This window comes from Apteryx mantelli, chromosome 1 (assembly GCF_036417845.1).
Source record: "Apteryx mantelli isolate bAptMan1 chromosome 1, bAptMan1.hap1, whole genome shotgun sequence".
NCBI lineage: Eukaryota > Metazoa > Chordata > Aves > Apterygiformes > Apterygidae > Apteryx > Apteryx mantelli.
Window position 1 is genome coordinate 128,199,344 of NC_089978.1, and position 18,327 is coordinate 128,217,670.

Sequence of the window (18,327 nt, forward strand, 5' to 3'; positions counted from 1 at the left end):
TTAAATGTGTGCCTCTTCCATAACACTTAAAAAATAAAATTATTATTTTATTATTACATTTAAAACATTTGGAGGCCCCAGAGAGAAGGGGGTCCCACAGTGCTTGGTACAGTACAAACACTTCTTGACATACAATTTGCATGTAAAATATCTGATACTTTTAATAGATGTAATAAAAGGTTAGAGGGAGGAGCTATTCCATCGCCTTTACTGACTGACAGCTATATTCTAAGGGAGACCAATCCAAAAATCTCTACCCTCTCCCCCACATCCTTGTACCCAAGTACATCCTGTCTTCTCCATAATTATCTTTTTATACAGTACATTTCCCCAGGCCAGGACAGTTTTATTAGTGTGCTTTACATAGGATCAAGTATACTGTCAGCACTAAACGTATTATTAATCCAAAATAATACACACAAAAAGCAGGTCTGTAAAAAGACATTTTCTGTTTGTATGCATCTTGTGGTGAGTCAGCTTCAAATGCGCTCAGCTTACAAATCAACAGATTTATTCAACCACGTATCCCAGAGACTCCAATTCTCTGACAATCCTAAAGAACTCTATCCATCTTTTACACTGTTTCCAATAATGAAGGCTATCCAAGATAAAATGTTTTATTGCAGTACTCTCATAAAAGAAAGGCAAATAACTGTAAATTTCTCATTTTATTTACCAGCATAGCATGGAAAACAGCCTTCAGGTTCACAGAAATATATTATAATCAGTTCAAATATGCTGAGGTTACAGGAGATGAGCAAAATTCCACTACATTTACTTTGAACCCAAAGTGACTCCAGATTGTCAAATGTTTTGGGAACAGACAGAGCGACTATCTTTTTCAGAGCAGATCTAAAAGAAGGAAGATATTAGGAAAAGGAAAAGGAAAGGGGGACATTTTGATGCATCTGATATTTCATCTGAAAGTAAGAGAAAGACATAGATGACCTTCAGAGCTCAGAAGCAAGCCCAGATTTCCTCAAGCAGCAGGAAGCTCATATACATAGACCTGCTTAGGCTCAGATCTGTTGGGAAATAGGACACACAAACAGACTGATGGAATAAGGGTGTAGTCAGGCAGTTGCAAGAAACTTCATTAGAACAATTTTTAAAAAGTACAGCTCCCCTCAGATGAGTAGTCCACTGTGCACATGCTTTTAGTCTACCACAGTGCGAACTAAAATGGGGTTAGCCTTATCTCCAGAAAGGCCGACCTCTGGCCCGCAGTCAATACAGTTTGCCAGCATAATTCATCAAGTCTGTGGCCCATAGCCTGTTCTCTTCTTTCCCAAGGACTTCACAGCTCCACCTCATTCTGCGATACATATCTATCATACGGCACGATGAGCCACGCGCATCAAGGCACGTGAGAGGGAGCAGCTGCGTACTAGCCAGATGAGACACGCGCACCCAGTCTAACAACGTATGACCTGCATTCGGGCATAAGAGGTTCTTGACCCTCTCATTTACCATGAACAATAAGGATCAAATCACTGGAACAAGAGCATCAGTGCATTTTGCATTTCCTTGAGGAATATTTTTTTGAATCTATGTTATTACACATGGTATTCAAGAGACACGTAAATTCAGAAATAATCTGTTCCTTATTTTTCTAATTTAAAACTTTCTAGTAAAACTAAAATTTCTAGCAATAGGTAATGAAACACTATATTATGAAGTAATTTACCTAGAAGACGTTAATACAGACTACAATGAGCAACTGTTACAACTTTTTTCCACCGTCAGTATATAAACTGTGACACTTCAGTGAGTGCTTCTCAGAGGTATGCAGGGTAAGAAGCAGTAGAGTTCAGAATACTGAACACTGTTTCTGAGACTGGATTTGGATTCAAGCGCCCTATTTTTAGTTTTAATTAGCAATATGTTTCTTGTGGTTTGACATGATGCAGCCTACAAAGTACATTTTGAAACAGTTTTATGTCTAGAAACATAGGAGAAAGAATGAAAATTAAGCTCATTTGCTTACATTTTCAGAAGGATTGTACAACAGTACTCCAATGAGTACTAAAAAACAGAAGATGGAAACTGATCAAAGGAATGGTGCACAATGCATGCTGTGGCTAAGCACGTGAGACCTACTTATTCCTAATAATAGGACTGTTGCATGTAGAATATTTTATGTCTCATAGGGGAGGAAACACTGATTATGTCAATGACTGGAAGCATATGAATAACACACCTAGTCAGAAAAGAATTCAAATATTTCTGGTTGCCACAAGCATTCTTATAAGATTTTTCAGGAACTGTGATGGTAACTGACTCTAAGTATAGTCAACTTAGAAGGGACACACTTGTCAGACAAGCAGTTACCTCGGGTCACAAGTCACCCAGGATCACAAGTGAAAAACTAGAGAAACAGAAATCCCTTTCTCACACCTGTGTTTCCTTACGTGATACATTTCTAAGTAAGTGCGTGCTTACTTACCCATTTTACTCGCTGTTTGCAATGGTTCCTTACAATGCACTGGGAAAGGAGTGAGGAAGAACACTCAAATATGGCTGTAATATCTAAAAATTGACCCAGGATGGAAGAAATGTAGGTGTAGAAACTGAAACTGCATTGAATTTTTTTTTTTTTTTTTTTTTGTAGAACAGTCTAAATAATTTTAGCCTAAATCAAGAAAAGGTCTATGCAAAAACTGGCTGTTTTTACCCAACTACTTTGTCCTCTGTGTACCTGGAGTCACGTTTGCTTGCTTTACCAACAAGAACAAGTGCCCCTCATTCAAAACAGTTGAGATTTTTGAAGTACAGTCCTCAAGCTCCCTCATGGGCACTTGCTGAGCCTGTGTGCGTGCATATTCAGTGACCAAAGCACATAAGAGATTTTCCAAATTTGAGCTAAAGTACAGATTGTCCTGCACAGCACAAAGGCAAGAAAAGATGAGAAAATGTTCTGCCTCAGGAAATGGTCACAGAATTATTAGCAGAAGTCCACCTACAAATTATTTTTAGGAATTATCATGCATTGCAGAAATCTTACTTTATCTACTTAACTAATCACTGCTGTAAAACCTTCTAGGAGCAGGCCAAAAGGACAAACACCTCGTAAGCAGCCACTTTCCCCAAGGGCTCTCTTAGTACAGCCCTGTTTACTCAGAGAAAGCTAGCTTCTGTGAAGAAATAGGATTTTGAGGATCTCTTGCCTGGCTGTTTAAGACGCATTAAAACTGTGTTCCTTTGGGCCATTCTGAATATGTAACACCACTTGCATATCTATGCTATCTTTCAGCCAACATTCCTAAAATGTTTTCCAAACAGCTGACATGTCATAAATTTCCTTCCTCCCTTCTGTGGGGCGGGATAAAACCTCATCCCCTCTCCCAGGACCACTTCATTGACATCACTATAGCATTGCTGTATACAGCTATAGCTGCTCCTCTACAATAAGATGAATATGCCATTTCATTACAAGCTTCCTTTCATTGGTATGACTGCATCAACACCACAGCTTATGCTACTTTAGGCAGAGGAGGAAAAACACAACTGTAAAAGGGTAAATTGATATAAAAAAAATATATAAGCCAAACCTAATTTCTCCAAGGCCCCACTGAGGAATAGAGAGAGTAGTCGAGTATTCAGAAGCCCTCCTCTGCTATTCTCTACTTCCTTTGCTACTCTTCCACCCATCCCAACTCCAGCTTGGAGACAGAGTACTAGGAGAACTCCCTCTGGAAAGTTATTATGGCAATCATTTCCAAGGCAATGTTTTTGTGAGGCTAAGACAAAGATGAGTGTTAGGACTTGTAATCTTATTGAACTCTTCCTGCCTGTCTGGTTATATATACCTCTTCAAAAAGAGTTCAAAATAAGCGCAGACAGTGGGAGGGAGAAAAAAACTAGCCAAATGGGGCTCACTGGAACATGATATCTAAGAAAATATTGCGTGCTCTTTTCAAAATATGCTGGGGCTAAACTCATCTATTTTGCAAATTCAGAAATTATCTGCACTGCAGTCAAAACAGATTTAAATCCGTTGTAAATTAATCTTATCGTCATTTTATTAAGTCTCTCCTGATAATTTTGTTCTTGGACTCTTAGTGTTTTTTCTAAAGCAGGCCTCCCAAATGGAAAGAGATGATGACTCTTATCTTCAGACATTATAAATGAATTTTGCCTTAACAAACAAGCCTGTAGGTTTTCTTGACATTCCCATTCTATCTTTCCTGTTCTCATGCATGCCGAGTTTTGGAGATGCTGAAAAATCTCTTAGAAAAAAATCCTTCATGGGAAAAGCAATGGAGAATGGGAACAATCCTCTCTCTCATTCCTCTTCCTACTGTTTTCAATTACTACTGCTAATACAAAGTACATCTGATTGGCAGGGCATAAACCCGTGGATCACTAGGTTTCTGCACAGCTTCCAGAGAGGCAGGTGATACAGTTCTGCAAGATTCAGTGCTTCCAAGCCGAGCACACATGGGGGTACCACACCAATCCTGTCTCAACAGAATCCACACAACTGTAACCAAAAAGATATCACAAGGAAACTATTGCTGCCTGCCCTGGGAGAGTAACAGCTGAACTGGACCCCAAGTTTTCTTCTTTCTCCTCTTGCTCTCCCCAGGGACCTGGAGGAGACAGCAGTTGACATCTGGGTAAGCTGCTGTTTTAAGTTTTATCGGGGGGAGGAACAATCATGGGTTTGCCCACAAGCAAGGACCACTTCGCTTTCTTCCAGCTATCAACATGTTAGATCACTTCAAGCCAGATGCAAACTTGTTGCTAAACCCTCCTCTCCCATTCCCCCACAAACCTTCTCCTAATTCCAGCAAAGAACAACTCCTCTGAAACCCTCACCATAAAGAAATATTTCAAAAATTGTGTTTTCTTACCTCTCTTTGCGGCTGCCCAGCTTGCGGGCTGTATATTGATCCCCATAGTCTACTAAAGAAAGATGACGAGAAAAAATAGTAATTTTGTTGCCCACAAATAAATCCTCAAGGTGTAAGCTGTCATACTTGGTGCGCTTCAGAAAGGTGCGATGGTTCTTCACATCATACTGCAGAGAAAAGAAGATTAAAGCTACTATAGCAAGAGATTTAAACTGTGGGCAAACCCAGCATAACCTTTACTCTGCCTTACGAAATCTCCAAAGGTTGTGGGATTGAGTCTGATCACTGAATTGATTTAATTCCTAGCCCTCTGAACTTGCATGTGTAGCAGAAATGCTCAGAAAATTAAACCACAATTACAAATTTGTTCCATTTAAATAGTCTTGGGCTGACAACTGTCTTTGCATTTTCTATTTTATCATTTGCTTGTGCTATTTCAATCTGTGATAAACGGTTCAGGTGCCTAGTGGGCATCTCTATCCAGTCTCACTGAAAGTTCCCCCTAACAGATCCATGCTGTTTCACAGACCAATAGCTCGCGCCAGAAACGACCATGATACATGCCATGACAGGTTTCTTCTACAGGGCATCGTTCCAGCGATACTATGCTTTATTTGTACTGCATAAGACTCAGAATTAGGGATGGATGGATGCTTGCAGCACTGGGTTGAAAAGTTCTCTCTTACTGCCTAGAGCTGCAAGCCCAAAATGCCTGTCAGGCCAATTCAGTTGGGTGTCATCATTCTGAGCAAGAAGCAAGACGTTAATGTGCAGTTTTCTGGGTGGGCTAGCAAAGCACAAAAGGCAACCTGATGAACAGTTTCTTCTCCACTGAACATAATTAAAGATCCCTTCAGTTTCCTGGGGAAGTGGAATCCTATCAAAAGAAGAGTTTTGCCGTCTTCAGCCCAAACTTCCCCTTCCTTGTCTTGAATTGCATACGCTAATCCCCATTGTGATGGTATATAAACTAGAACGATGTTAAAAGAAACCTTCCCTTAAATTTTGGGGAAAAAATTGTGTTCAGAGCAAAATTACATACTCTTCTATGATCTAAATGTTTGAACACATTTCTCTTCTGTTTCAGGCTTGGGCTAAAAGAATCTTAAGTTTTTCCAGGATAGCCAAAACTCTGGAGATGCAGAACATACAAATTATTGTGATACTTCCTCTGCTGCAGCAGGATTACAAGGAAGAATCCTTCCCTGCTGAAACTTCTTCAGCCTTCTCATGTGCGCTCCTTCTCAATGTCCTCTATTCAAGGGAACGAAATGGCAACATGCTGAAAAAAATCATTTGAATTCAGCTATCTGGTTTTCCCTGGTCTTGGCCAGGAGTCTTATTAACTGGCTTGATCACATTAAAATTGTTCAGTATCTTGACTAAAAAATCTGAATATTTCCTTGGTCATTTTGAGAACAGTTGCTCAAAAGGGGGTCCTCAGATATTTTTCTCTACTCCAACAGAAGATAAAGAGGAAGATGAAGGAAAAAAAAAGACATCCACCTGCATTACATAATTCTTTAGAGTGGAACTTTGGATCTATTTAAAACATCTATTTAAAGGGCAAATGATAAGCCACAGCAGAAGAAATGTAATGCTGTTTAGATTGTTTTTTTTTCCTTCCCTTCTCTCACATTATATGTACAGGTAATTATCTGAATCAAAATAATTCTCTGCTAAGAATCTGTTCTTTTTTAAAGATTTCTTCTCACTTTTTAGGGAATCTCCTGTAGAAAGACAAGTTGTTCAGGACTTAAGAATTCCTCATGGGAGTCATTAACTATGGAAAATTCAGAGCATTGCGCATTTCTCTGTCAAGAGCTCCAGCTTGCTCACCACAGTCACTCTCTGTCCTTGGACAAAAACCTATGCTATCTCCTGAAGGCTGCAGAGCCAGCTGGAAACTTGTTTCACTCTTCCTACTGCCACCTTCCTTCACAGGAGCAACCAAGTCATGAAGGACAGAGAAAAAAGAAAAGCAAAGCTGAGGACTAGAAAGTCTTCACATAACACAAGACTTCAACAGCTCTGTTCCACCCTCAGCTGAGGTGTGATAAAGGAGAGCTATCACTGGGGAGGTGGTAAAGGAGATGAAACATCTTTCCCATAAGCAGCGAGAAGTTAGTTCATGTCCATCATCTCCCCTCTCCTTAGATATGTTAGAGGGAAGAGCAGGAAGCCATCATTTCCCCAGGAAGATACCAAAAGATACAGAAGAACAAGGAAGTAATGAGAGAAGAAATATCACCAAGTTTCGCAAAAATTTAAAAAATCCAGAAGAGAACCCTAAATTTAATCTCTCTCCACAAACTCATCCCCAAAACTGATTTTGAGAGACACTACATAGGTGTGATATACATTTTTTCTTTTTTAATTCCAGTCTTGATCACGCACAGTCTACATACGCTCATGACTGTGCACACAGGATATTATCTTCACCAGAGAGCACGCTAGCAAAACACAACACAGTCTAACAAGCCACAGGTGTCTGGTACAGAATGAGATAAGACAACTTAAGAACACCTTGAAAGCTCTTGGTTTTAAGACATCTAGGTGAAATGAACAACAGTTTTACCAGCCTACACATGGCTGTGTAGGATGATTATTACGGCTCCTGACTGATTAGCTAAACTGTCTCTGGGAAAAAAAAAACCCAAACCCTCAGATTTTGACAACTGTGCACACACAGACATTGAAGAAAGAACTGACTTTAAAGGGACATTATTGTGGCAGAGCTTGTTTAAACAGACTATCAGTAAAAAGTGCAAAGTGCATCTCCTCACACAGGTGTGGGCTATGGTTTCAGTGAGCAGCAGTTTGGGTAAGAAAGTACAGATTCTGCTAGCTTTCTTATTTCTGCATGTGATGCTTACAGCAGGAAAACTAAAATTCTGGATATTCACCCTTATTAATTTTATTATCAATCTAGGCCATTCTCAAATCCCTTAGGTCTTCATTAAAAATCAGAAGAGACTGGGTCCAACCATTCACCATTGGGACCACAAAGCCCTAGTTGGTTTATTATTATTATTATTATTATCTTTACTCTACATATTACTTTTTCATAGAGGTACCTGCTTCTGAAAACTGCTTACTTTCACCTGCACTACCAATAAACAATAGGGAGTGGCTGTACTAATCTAAAGTCAGAAAGATCTTTGCAAGCACTGCTGATGGAAAAATTTGGATGCCATTGTCTGAATCATCCTTCCTTGCATTATAACCAAATTAATAGCAGTTTACAGTTTCCTCTACTTTGATAATGCTTTTTGCATTTTACTCTTCAGAGACTTGTGGCTTTCCATCTGAAGCTTATTCCCATTTGGAAGCTGATTCACTTTGTTTCTCATGCCATAGGTCAGTGCTGCTGAGTTTCAATACTAAAACCCCAGTAGAGGTTAAGTAAAAACGGATTTGTGAAAACAAATCTATCCATGCCAAAATAAGCTTTCAAGAATAAATTCATAAACATGGAAGTTCTTCCACATGCTCCACTGTGAACTGATATCTTTGCTTTTCTTTTAGTTTTAGAAACAGAGCAGGAGATGCCTTAAATTACATTTTAATATCCTGGGAAATTAAAACTGTACCATAGGCAGTGGCTTGCCAATTTACAAACTGTTTAATTGGATATTATGCTTATGATAACAGGATTTTTTCTCTTATCCTTACCATTTCCACTGATCCATCTTTTGGATAATACAGGAGCTCATATCGTCGGAATAACGAAGCATTTGGGTCATACCATTCAGCAATGAAAGCAAATCTGTCAGCTTGACTCTGGAAAAAGAAAAGTAGGGGGGAAAAGGCTATCACAGCAATCATATATGTTTTTGTATATTCAGATACACAATTAAAAAACTTCTTTGCACTTGTTATTTCCACAAGTCAAAAAATTCACTAATGAATGTTCTTCCACACTGTGCATATCATTACTAGATCTGCTTACCCCAGCAAGTGGCATTGTTTCACTTGTTAGCTACCGTCTTTTAAGTATGGTAAAAACAACATGGTAGTTCCTCAGGCAGACTCAGGCAGACTCAAAACTTATTCTCATCCCATCAACTATGAAGTCTGGACTGTTGTAGCAGTTACTCTTGGACTTTCTAATGTTGTGAAATTGAGTCAGGTATTTATTTGTTACAAAAAGTGTGTTTGCTCACAGTTAAGCTAGAGAATCTTTACACATTTCCCACACTGCCTATAAGAAAACACTTTCCTGTTCCTGAGCAGCAATCTCTGAACTTCTGTTAACGCAGAGATAAATGTACTCAAGTTAAAGACAACGTTAGTTTGAATCATTACTTAATTTTCTCCAATTTATAAAAAGCCTAAGTAACCTGATCTCATCTTATCTGCAACTAATTTTCTGCCCTTACAAAGTGTGCCGAGAAAGCTAGACTGCAGTAATGCTCAAAGCATATGCTCACCAGTCCTCCTCCTTCTGCACTCTTCTCTTTCCCATCTAAAAATTTAGGTACAACTGGGAGTTCAAGTTGAAGCCATGTAGGATTTATTGTCCTTCAGATTTTAGAAAACAGAGCAGCATTTCAGTTGTTTGAAAGACTGCCCACAAAGTGATGGGACAGAAAGAGTACCCATGGGCTTCTATGACAATTCTGGAAAAGAATCATATTTTTTCCTGATGAGTACAAGCCCATAAACATACAAAACAGTGATCTCATTTTTTTGTCAGTGCATTTTTCCTTTCACCATCTCCAGCTTAAAACTGACTTGGGACACAAGTGCTTTTGCAGGTTCTAGTCCTAACATAAGCAGCACTGGGAAAGAATGAGATAACGAAGAACAATTTCACAATTTTACTATATGATAAAGCCTTGTATCTGTACAGTTCAAAGCATCCTGGCACATGCCCTTGCCCTACTGTCAGTTGTTATGGTACCCCTCACTGCAAAACAAAGACTTGATTATATCTCAGAAAGACTTATGCAGTGGGAGCATCACAGCGCTCAGTAAAGGCTGCAAACTCTTTTGGTTATAAATGTAAATGTCTGCGCAGTAATGAATGCATTGTTTGAACTAGCTACTTTAGAATTAACTTCTGTATTATCGCTACACTACAGCCTTTGACATTACTTAAACTGCTGCTTTAGGTGCAAGACCCAGCACAAAACCTCTCTAGGGACTTAGCCAGCCGTGCTCGTCTTCACTGCTGCTGCCGTCATTCTAGAAATACGTAAGCTAGAACAAACATTTTCCTAAGACAAAACTCACACTCTAATCTTTTCATATAGGCATTCCCTTGGCAATAAGCAATAATGAGAGATGGTAGGTAATAATAAATGACAGATTTCAACCTTGATCTTCAATATACTCATATTGCTGAAGACAAAACCAAGCATTTGATTGATGATTCAATCACCATCTTGTCAATGATGCATGTTACAAAGGACCATTCTGAAGTAGTTCTCTACCAAAGAGGTTGTCTAAAAAGAAAAACAGTCTCTTGTTTTAAAGAATAATACCTCCAGAAATTGAATAGTGAGGTATGAAATAAAAAAGCATGCACTGTCCTTAATCAATGCTTCCTCATAACACATAGCAGGACATATAAAACAGTAAGACAAAATTGCACTACTTTATGTCATAGTAATTATTTTATACTGTTGCATCACTTTCAAATACGCTTTCTAGGTAGCAGTAGCACAAATTTCAAAATTTCCACATGCTTACTTGTCTCAGGCAAGTAACATATTTATATGAATGAGCAAAGAAAACACCATTAGATTTTTAATTTAGTCGTCAGCATCTTCATGGTTACAGTGAGTAACTACATTGTGCATCGTGTCTGGTGAGGATTTTGTCTGCCTTTTTTCTTTTAACAAAACCTTGGTTTCAAGCTGCCTTTGAAATTAATTTTCTAGGATCTTACTCAATGTCTGAGCTATTCATATTTATTATTCAGCAGGCCACTGCCTTTTATTCATCTGAATGGCAGAAATGACTATTCTGTATTATCTTCTTTTAGCATGGTAAGGAAAGACAAAGTAATAAACGCTACTTTGATTTGAAAAACACTGCTGAGCTAACCCTCAATGCCCAATAATGGAAGCAATGAGCAGTAAAATTTGAATGGATTATTATTTTATATGTGGAAAATATGGAGAGCTAATAGTTTTCTAAGGTGATTCAACAAAGTCTGGAAAGCTTGTCCTGGGTCAGAATTACAATTTCCTCTGCTTTATGGACATAAATTTACCACAGTAGATATTTTTTCAAATGCACGGAACACAGTATTAACAGAAAACAACAGCTTATGGGAAACTCTGTAAAAAATAATTGGAAACTGATTGTGTTTGTGAACAGGCAGATTGTTTCAGAAGAACACACTGCAAAGTGAAGGAATTCAACCTTAAAAGCAACTTGAAGATCCTGGGAAACAAGTGTAATGTAAAAGAGAACAGGTCTGTAATTCCTCTATTGCAGATTTATGCAAATAGTCTTCTAACAGACAGACAAGAATCTTGAATGCAATCATGACATGGAATAAAGCGAACACACTCTGGTGAGCCATTCCCAGGCATCGCTGTAACATTGTCCCTCCAAGCTACCAAAAACATCAACCAATTTAAAATCATAAGCTTAATAAAGCAGGTATATGTTAAGCTCATAATACATGCTTCTTTTTAAATGAGAACTGAGACTTTCATTTAATCATTTAATTCAGGAGTAGGATTTTGAAGGCAAAAGCAAACACAAACAACATTTCACTTCCCATCAAATATCATAAGGATTACAATAAAATACTAAGTCTTTGCAATCCTGAAACTACCTTTCATGAATATTTACTTTCATCTGCCATTAAAGTGCTCCATCAACAGAACTAGCAGAGCAGAAAACTATCTTATGCACTCTTCCACCAGTGTGTCCCAAACTGAAGTTTGGAGGGGAGTCTCAAAGATGAGAATGTACTATCCATGCTACGTTTAATCCTTGGTTTCTGTTCATCCTTCTAACAAAGGAAATTTGCAAAGAAAACATTGTCCAGAAGGGACTGATTACAGACTATCTTGTAGACAGTAGCATGTTCAATATACCACACTGCTCTGGGTCAGCACTGAGTCCTGAAAGTGAAAGATTTCAGTCCTGGACCAGACAGAGTCCTGCCACCCCATTCCTTGCAGTAACGGCTGAAACGCATTGATCACTAGTCAAATCACTGTGAGCAGCTAAAGTAACAATAATTCAAGTAAATCTATGAATACTTTACAACTCAAAATTCTCCCTCTAAAACATAAGTTTCCAGGCATTTCTGTATCTGTATCCTCATCACAACTACACTTAGCCTCTGCTACTATGACTACATAACTAACCAAGCAATTCCTAATCAGACCGAAGTAACTTGATTTTTCATAAGAGTTTTCACATCAGTGGAAAAATTACTAGTATTAAAAAACCCAGTAGCAACTGTGTGCTTTATATTTATATACTGGCAGTTCTAGAGTTGCTGCATTTAGTTCACTTCTTTTACAGCCCCTACTCACAATAAACTCCAGGGCCACTGAGAACAGTGATGTCAGGATTTCACCTACTGCGAAGATGGAAAGAATAATCTTTCTCTTTCTTCATTCTTTCACAAGCTGCAGGGAAAAACAGTTTGATTCACTTCTAGGTTTTGCTAGTTTAGCTTTGTTTGTTTATATTTGTATGTGTGAATATGCAGTGGGAAGGTGTGTTGCATGTCTCTGTGCACATGTGAAACATTTACTGAGAGAAGGCTGAATAAAACAAATTAAATTCTGTACTTAGTTCTGGTAGGGAGGGAGGTAATGGTCATTCTTAGCTAGCACGAGGCTACGTTCTGAAAGCTAAATCCAAGCATGTATGAAAGAACTGTGTTCACAATCCTCTGCTGCAGAGGGAGATGGTTCAGCTGCTATGTAGCTGCTGAGAAAGCTCATAACCAGAAAGCTGAACGCTTCAGAACCTGGACAGGAAACGATCTTGTCCTGGAAAAACTGGAGACTTCCAAAAGGCTTCTGTTCTATGGGAAGACCAAAGGAGATTTTTCAAAGCTTTTCACAAGGAATAGCAGAACAGTAAAATAGCACCTCAGGGAGGAAGGAACTTAGATGGAAAGGCAGAGAAACAAGATCATCCCTCCAGTCTGAACTAGGCAGAAATGTATCTGAACATGGTTGGCCCAGCTTCAAGCTGTCTGCTGACTACCACAGTATTTTACTATTCTGAGGTGCACAAGTCTGGCCTTTTCCTCTAGTTTTGTCTAGAAATCTCATCCTAGAGTTTCTCTTAATATGGAAATAGCAAGGAATCAGGAGCTAGGGAATTAATTTTCTAGTGGTCATATGCACTTTTAGGCTCATCACAGACTAAGGGAGGGGTATTTAGATGATTCCCCTTGTTATTAAATGGACAACAAATTTTTACTAAAATTTTGCTAAAATCAGTACTATTTCTTCCCTCTAGTAAGTATGAAGTTAATATTTTTCTGCTAGTTTGCCACTTTATGCCTTTGAGCTGTAACCTCTGTGATCTGTAATTGACTGGGAACAGCCAGCTGTGCTTAGTTATCAGCCTGCAATGCATTATGACCCTTTTAGCTTACTACTCAAGAAGATTTCACATGAAACAGTATCAAAATATTTCTTAAAATTAGGAAAGCCCTGATGTTTCTAGAGATAGCAAGTGCATCTTTATGCTCTGTTGGCTGTCTCTATTCAGGCCATCACATGCTACCAGGAACTTCACCCTGAATGAAATATTTGATACTGGCTCATGGCCTGTTGCCCAAATATTTACAAGTTTAGGAGTCACAAAGAGTATCACTAGGTTGTAAGTGGGAAGCTTCATGCCTACTGCTTCTTTGATCTACTCAGTGACTGAGTTACTTTGAAACAGGATCAGAGAGAGAAAGAATCAAAGGGCCTGAATCAACTCCCAATGAAGCAATAAAAAGACTGCACAGACATCAGCAGAAGCTGGACTAGAGCCAAAAAGATCCATCTTGATATCTGTATTCTGTATTTCATAAAACTCTAGGCTGTCATTGGGAAATCCTGCACCCGAGACACTGATCCAGAAACCAGCTGTTTCTGTGAAAACTACAGGGAACAGGACAGACAAGCAGGCAAGAACAATTCTCATGATGAATGGGTAGTTCTTCTAATATACAAAGAAAACTTTCTGGAAAGATTGCCCTGAAACTTATTAAAATTCTGGCAATAATTTTAAGAGAAACATTTCTTTCACAACCTGGCCCTCAAAACCAGTCTGATGGGGTTCTCAAATACTTTGGGAGAGAAAGAATATTGGCTTTATAAAAGATGAGATGGTATCAAATGATGAAGATACGATTATTTTAAAACTTCTCAGGTGAAGATATTGCAAGGCTCACTGACTCCAGTGTAAGGTAACCTGCTGATGTGTTAACATGTACTTAACTTACAGTTCAAGGAAAAACACAAGTACATGCAAGTTTGCTGAGCGCTCTCTTTGGCTAAGATTAGAGCTTGTTGAAATGGCCAGTCAAGAGGTATCTTTTTTCTTACATTTCCTCTTTGTAGGTTCTACCAAAAATAACCATTGCAGCGTGTGTTGGTGCATTTTTAGACGGACACTTGCCTCATGCTCTTCAAACACGGGCTGAAGCAGGGGACCTGACTAGCTGCCTTCCTCAAAAATGTTAATCTCACAATTGGATCCAGGAGATATTTTCTAGACATATGATCAACCTCTAACAGCAGGTAACTAAGTCCTGTCATGAATTATTTGAAATAGTTCCTCAAAGCTCATAAATCACAGATCACTCAATTCTAGACCAGTCATCACATCAGATTTAAATCGACCACTTCAGTACAAAGGAAGTCACTGGTAAACTGCTAGCCTGAAGAGCAAGAATCATGAGTTTCAGCCAGATTTATCTCCACCTTCCTTAAAGGCAGCTATTCACAGACTTCTACTCCCCCAGCAGGTTGCAGATATAAACATCATCACAGAATTACCAGTTTTCTGAAGTGCCCCAGAAATACTTCTACTGCTTTCAACTGATCATTGTTATTAGCTTTGCTATTCTCCCACAAGGTCTGTCTCTTCAGTCTTTGAAGCAAGATGGCTTTAAGCCTTCTACAGTTACATAAGGATGAAGAGACTTCGCTTTTCCTGCAATCTAGTGAAATCAGCTCAGGGAAGTCATACAGCAAATCAGTAATCAAGCAAAGATACAGACTCTTGCACTTTCCGTTTTTCCCCCAAAACATGCTGACTCTTTGGGCAATAATTGGGGTTTTTTTCTTTTTTTTTTTTAACATTCAGTTAAAATATTCACCTTCTTAAGGCTCATGTTTGAAGTCAAATCTTGACATCTACCATTCAGGCTGCTTTGCTTTATTTTTAACTGCATACTTTCAGGAGTATCCATCTAGGAAACTGCTGGCCCAACAGTACACCTAGGTTTCCAAGTACTACTGTGTGTTTGTGAATTTAGAACACTGGATTAAAAATATAATTTCAATTAGCTTTAAAGATGGTCTCAACCAGTGGGTTAGGGGTGCTTTTCTTTCATGTAAGGATGTCTTGCATGTGGGATTCCCCTACAGATAAAACTATAAAGCTGAAAGAGCAAAACCAAAAACATTTAGAACAATTGGAATCTCTACAGAAGTGTTACATAAAAAGATGAAACCAAGAAAGCAAACAGGACGCATCCAACTAAATGATATTAGTAAATGCCAAAGTATTTAATTAGTTGCCTTCCTCTATTTGTGCAATCAATTTGCATCGGGGCGTGGGGGATCATGAACAGCCTTCTGGTTTGCTAAATAAAGGTTGATGGAAGACAGAAAACAGGACTGGCATACAAGACTCCCGTGTTCCCAGACCCTGTACAATCCCAGACAAGTCAACTTAACCTTTTGTGCCTCCTTTTCTCTAGCTATAACATCATCTTTATTCTGGGAAAGTACCATGATGTTTGTACGGTATTTTGGAATTCTCTCATGGAAGTCACCACAAGTTGCCAGTTATAGACAAGCATTACAACCTCTCTTTGCTCAAACCTTTTTTCCTTTTCCTTTTTTGAAGCAAATGTATGCTTTATTTAACTTAAAAGAAGTAACGATACTAAGGGCAGTAATATATATACACTTATATGTATTTATATATTTTAGATATATATGCACACACACATATATATACACCTCTATCTATGTATATAATATAGGTATAAAACACATTTTTAAACAGTATTTTTTTTTAAGAAGTCTGAGTCTTCTCATGTAAAATAAAGGGCTTTCCAGGCATCAGTTGTCTTCCTATGTATAGAGGGCTTGCCACATTCTTAAAAGGAGTACTTGCATAATAACAGCCATAAAGCAATTCTAGTTTATACAAAATATACAGCTTAACTTCTTTCTGTAATACCGATGTCTAGCCAGCTACAGAGAGACGCATCTCAGAGAGCAAAAGAATGGTTAGCAAAACGGATGGCATCACTTTACCACAGAGTAAAGCCCTTGCTATTTTATCAACTATGTCTATCACTGTAGTTTCCAGGCACTGTATGCCCTTCAGTCTGACTCAGCAAGAAGGCCTGTAAGTATAACTACAATAGTCAACAATCCTAAGTAAATATATTTCTAAAATCCTATTCTCTACCCTCCTTTAGGACTTACTAAATGACAAGCAGTTCTGCAAGCACCAGAGATGATAATGCCTGGTTCTCTATACTCACGTTTCTCATCCTTGTGTTTTGACTACAGCTTCTCTTTAGCTCAGGCATTTAATAAAGGCTCACGTCCATCTGGATTCTCCAATGTCTAACTAGTGTTGAGTTCACACTGAAGTCTTTCTTTAAGGATGCTTTACAGGGTTTCTTCCACTTCCTCATTGTTGTGAAACTTGGAAGAACATCATTATCCTAGAAATATCTCTCTGCCAAACCCAGCTGAAATCTGCTAGTACTTTTCAAACTTACTGACATGGGATAGAGGTCAGATATATACAGGCACTGACTCTGATCACACATAAACTTTGGCTTTCTGAGGCAAACAGGCTGAAAGCAGCTATATGAAAATTCTACATGCATGCTACAAGTAATTTTCCAACATCAAGAATTCTTTAAAAGGAAAGAAAAATCTCAATTTGTGAAAGAAAAGGGAATGAAAGAAAAGACAAGTGCAGAAAGTAGCTAAGCCACTATATATTAGTGACAATTTTGCAACACAGAAACAAGAGACTTCAGACATACTTGTATTTAATATATAACAGTAAACACATTTTGAGTGGCAGAAAGTGCTCTCATTTTCAGCATTATAATGCACCTTAAATCCCCAAATAAATCCTCAGCAATGCGCATTTTGTGTTATTCAACCCATCTTCTACCTCCCCAATTCCTGTAAGGCAGAATACTTTCCAGGCAAAACTTAAATCCGCAACACTGTGTAGACAGAGCACTCAATTAGCTCTGCCTCTTCAAATTCATTTTCCTCCTCCTCCTCTTCTATTCATCAGGTTTCTGACACATGAGCTGGTATCATTTTTAGAACACTGATTCTGCAGCCCCCTCGCTGCTGTTGGACCTCCCACCACTTTCTCAGCAGGCTTTTCTTCAGACAGTCAAAAAAAAAAAATCAGAAGATCATTTTGCAAATTGAGAAACATTTGGCAATTGCAGTTTCACATGACAGTGTCTTGACTACAGACAATTCTCAATCAAAACCTCATATTCAAGCAAACCTAATGCCAGAAGCTCACTGGTAAATTCTGTAAGCAGATCTCTTTTTCCTCCCCTGGTGTAAAGCAAATCCTGCCTATAGAAAATTTCACACCAATTTTAGACAACTATTTCAAGCTAATTAAGTACTGGCAATTAATATTTAAACTATTACAATTCTTAATCATTACTTGAACCCTGTTAAATGACTCAAACACTCTACTGCATTTACCCTGCTGTAAATAGGTACTACTCCTCTAGATCAGCACAGTTATCTGACTCCCAGTATTACTGATACCTAAGCTTATCAGATGTGTTTTGGACTATACATGCTTATACGGCTTTTGCTGTCTGGACCATCTGTTGCCAAGTAACTTGGAGATCCTTCAGGCTCTGTGCCACTGATGAAATACAGTTACAAGCTGTACTGTATAAAGTTGAAGATCATAAGTCATATTATTGTGCTCTTTAATTACACAATCACATACAATTTCCCTAAGAGTATGGGGGAGACAGTCAGCAGGGCTCAGCATTTGCCTAACTGCCTCCAGTGAATTCAGGAAGAGTTTGACACTGATTTCAGTGAAAGCAGAGCTGTTCTCTGACGCAGTAAATCATTTGTAATACAAGTCATGCCACAGACTTAGGCCACCTGCATAATTACATACGAATGCTTTACAAAATCATCAATAGTGGCACAACTAACACTGCTGAAAGGCAGGTCTCTGACATTGACCTCAAACCTCAAAGTAACCTCAAAAAAGGCAACAGGGTTAC

The 18,327-nt window shown here is 38.5% G+C and overlaps 1 protein-coding gene across 7 annotated transcripts in view; it reads right to left on the minus strand.

The window, feature by feature from the left end:
* Positions 1-18,327, minus strand: part of NME7 (NME/NM23 family member 7) — a 96,120-nt gene that overhangs the window by 68,821 nt on the left and 8,972 nt on the right. For 6 of the 7 annotated variants that reach the window (XM_067301526.1, XM_013950128.2, XM_067301557.1 and 3 more), the window contains 2 exons: positions 8,532-8,639; positions 4,857-5,023 (listed from right to left, as the gene is read on the minus strand). In XM_067301526.1, the coding sequence (XP_067157627.1) occupies positions 4,857-5,023; positions 8,532-8,639 (275 nt within the window). Of the gene's footprint in view, positions 1-4,856; positions 5,024-8,531; positions 8,640-9,289; positions 9,479-18,327 lie in introns of all 7 variants that reach the window. The other variant, XM_067301540.1, reaches the window with a different exon arrangement.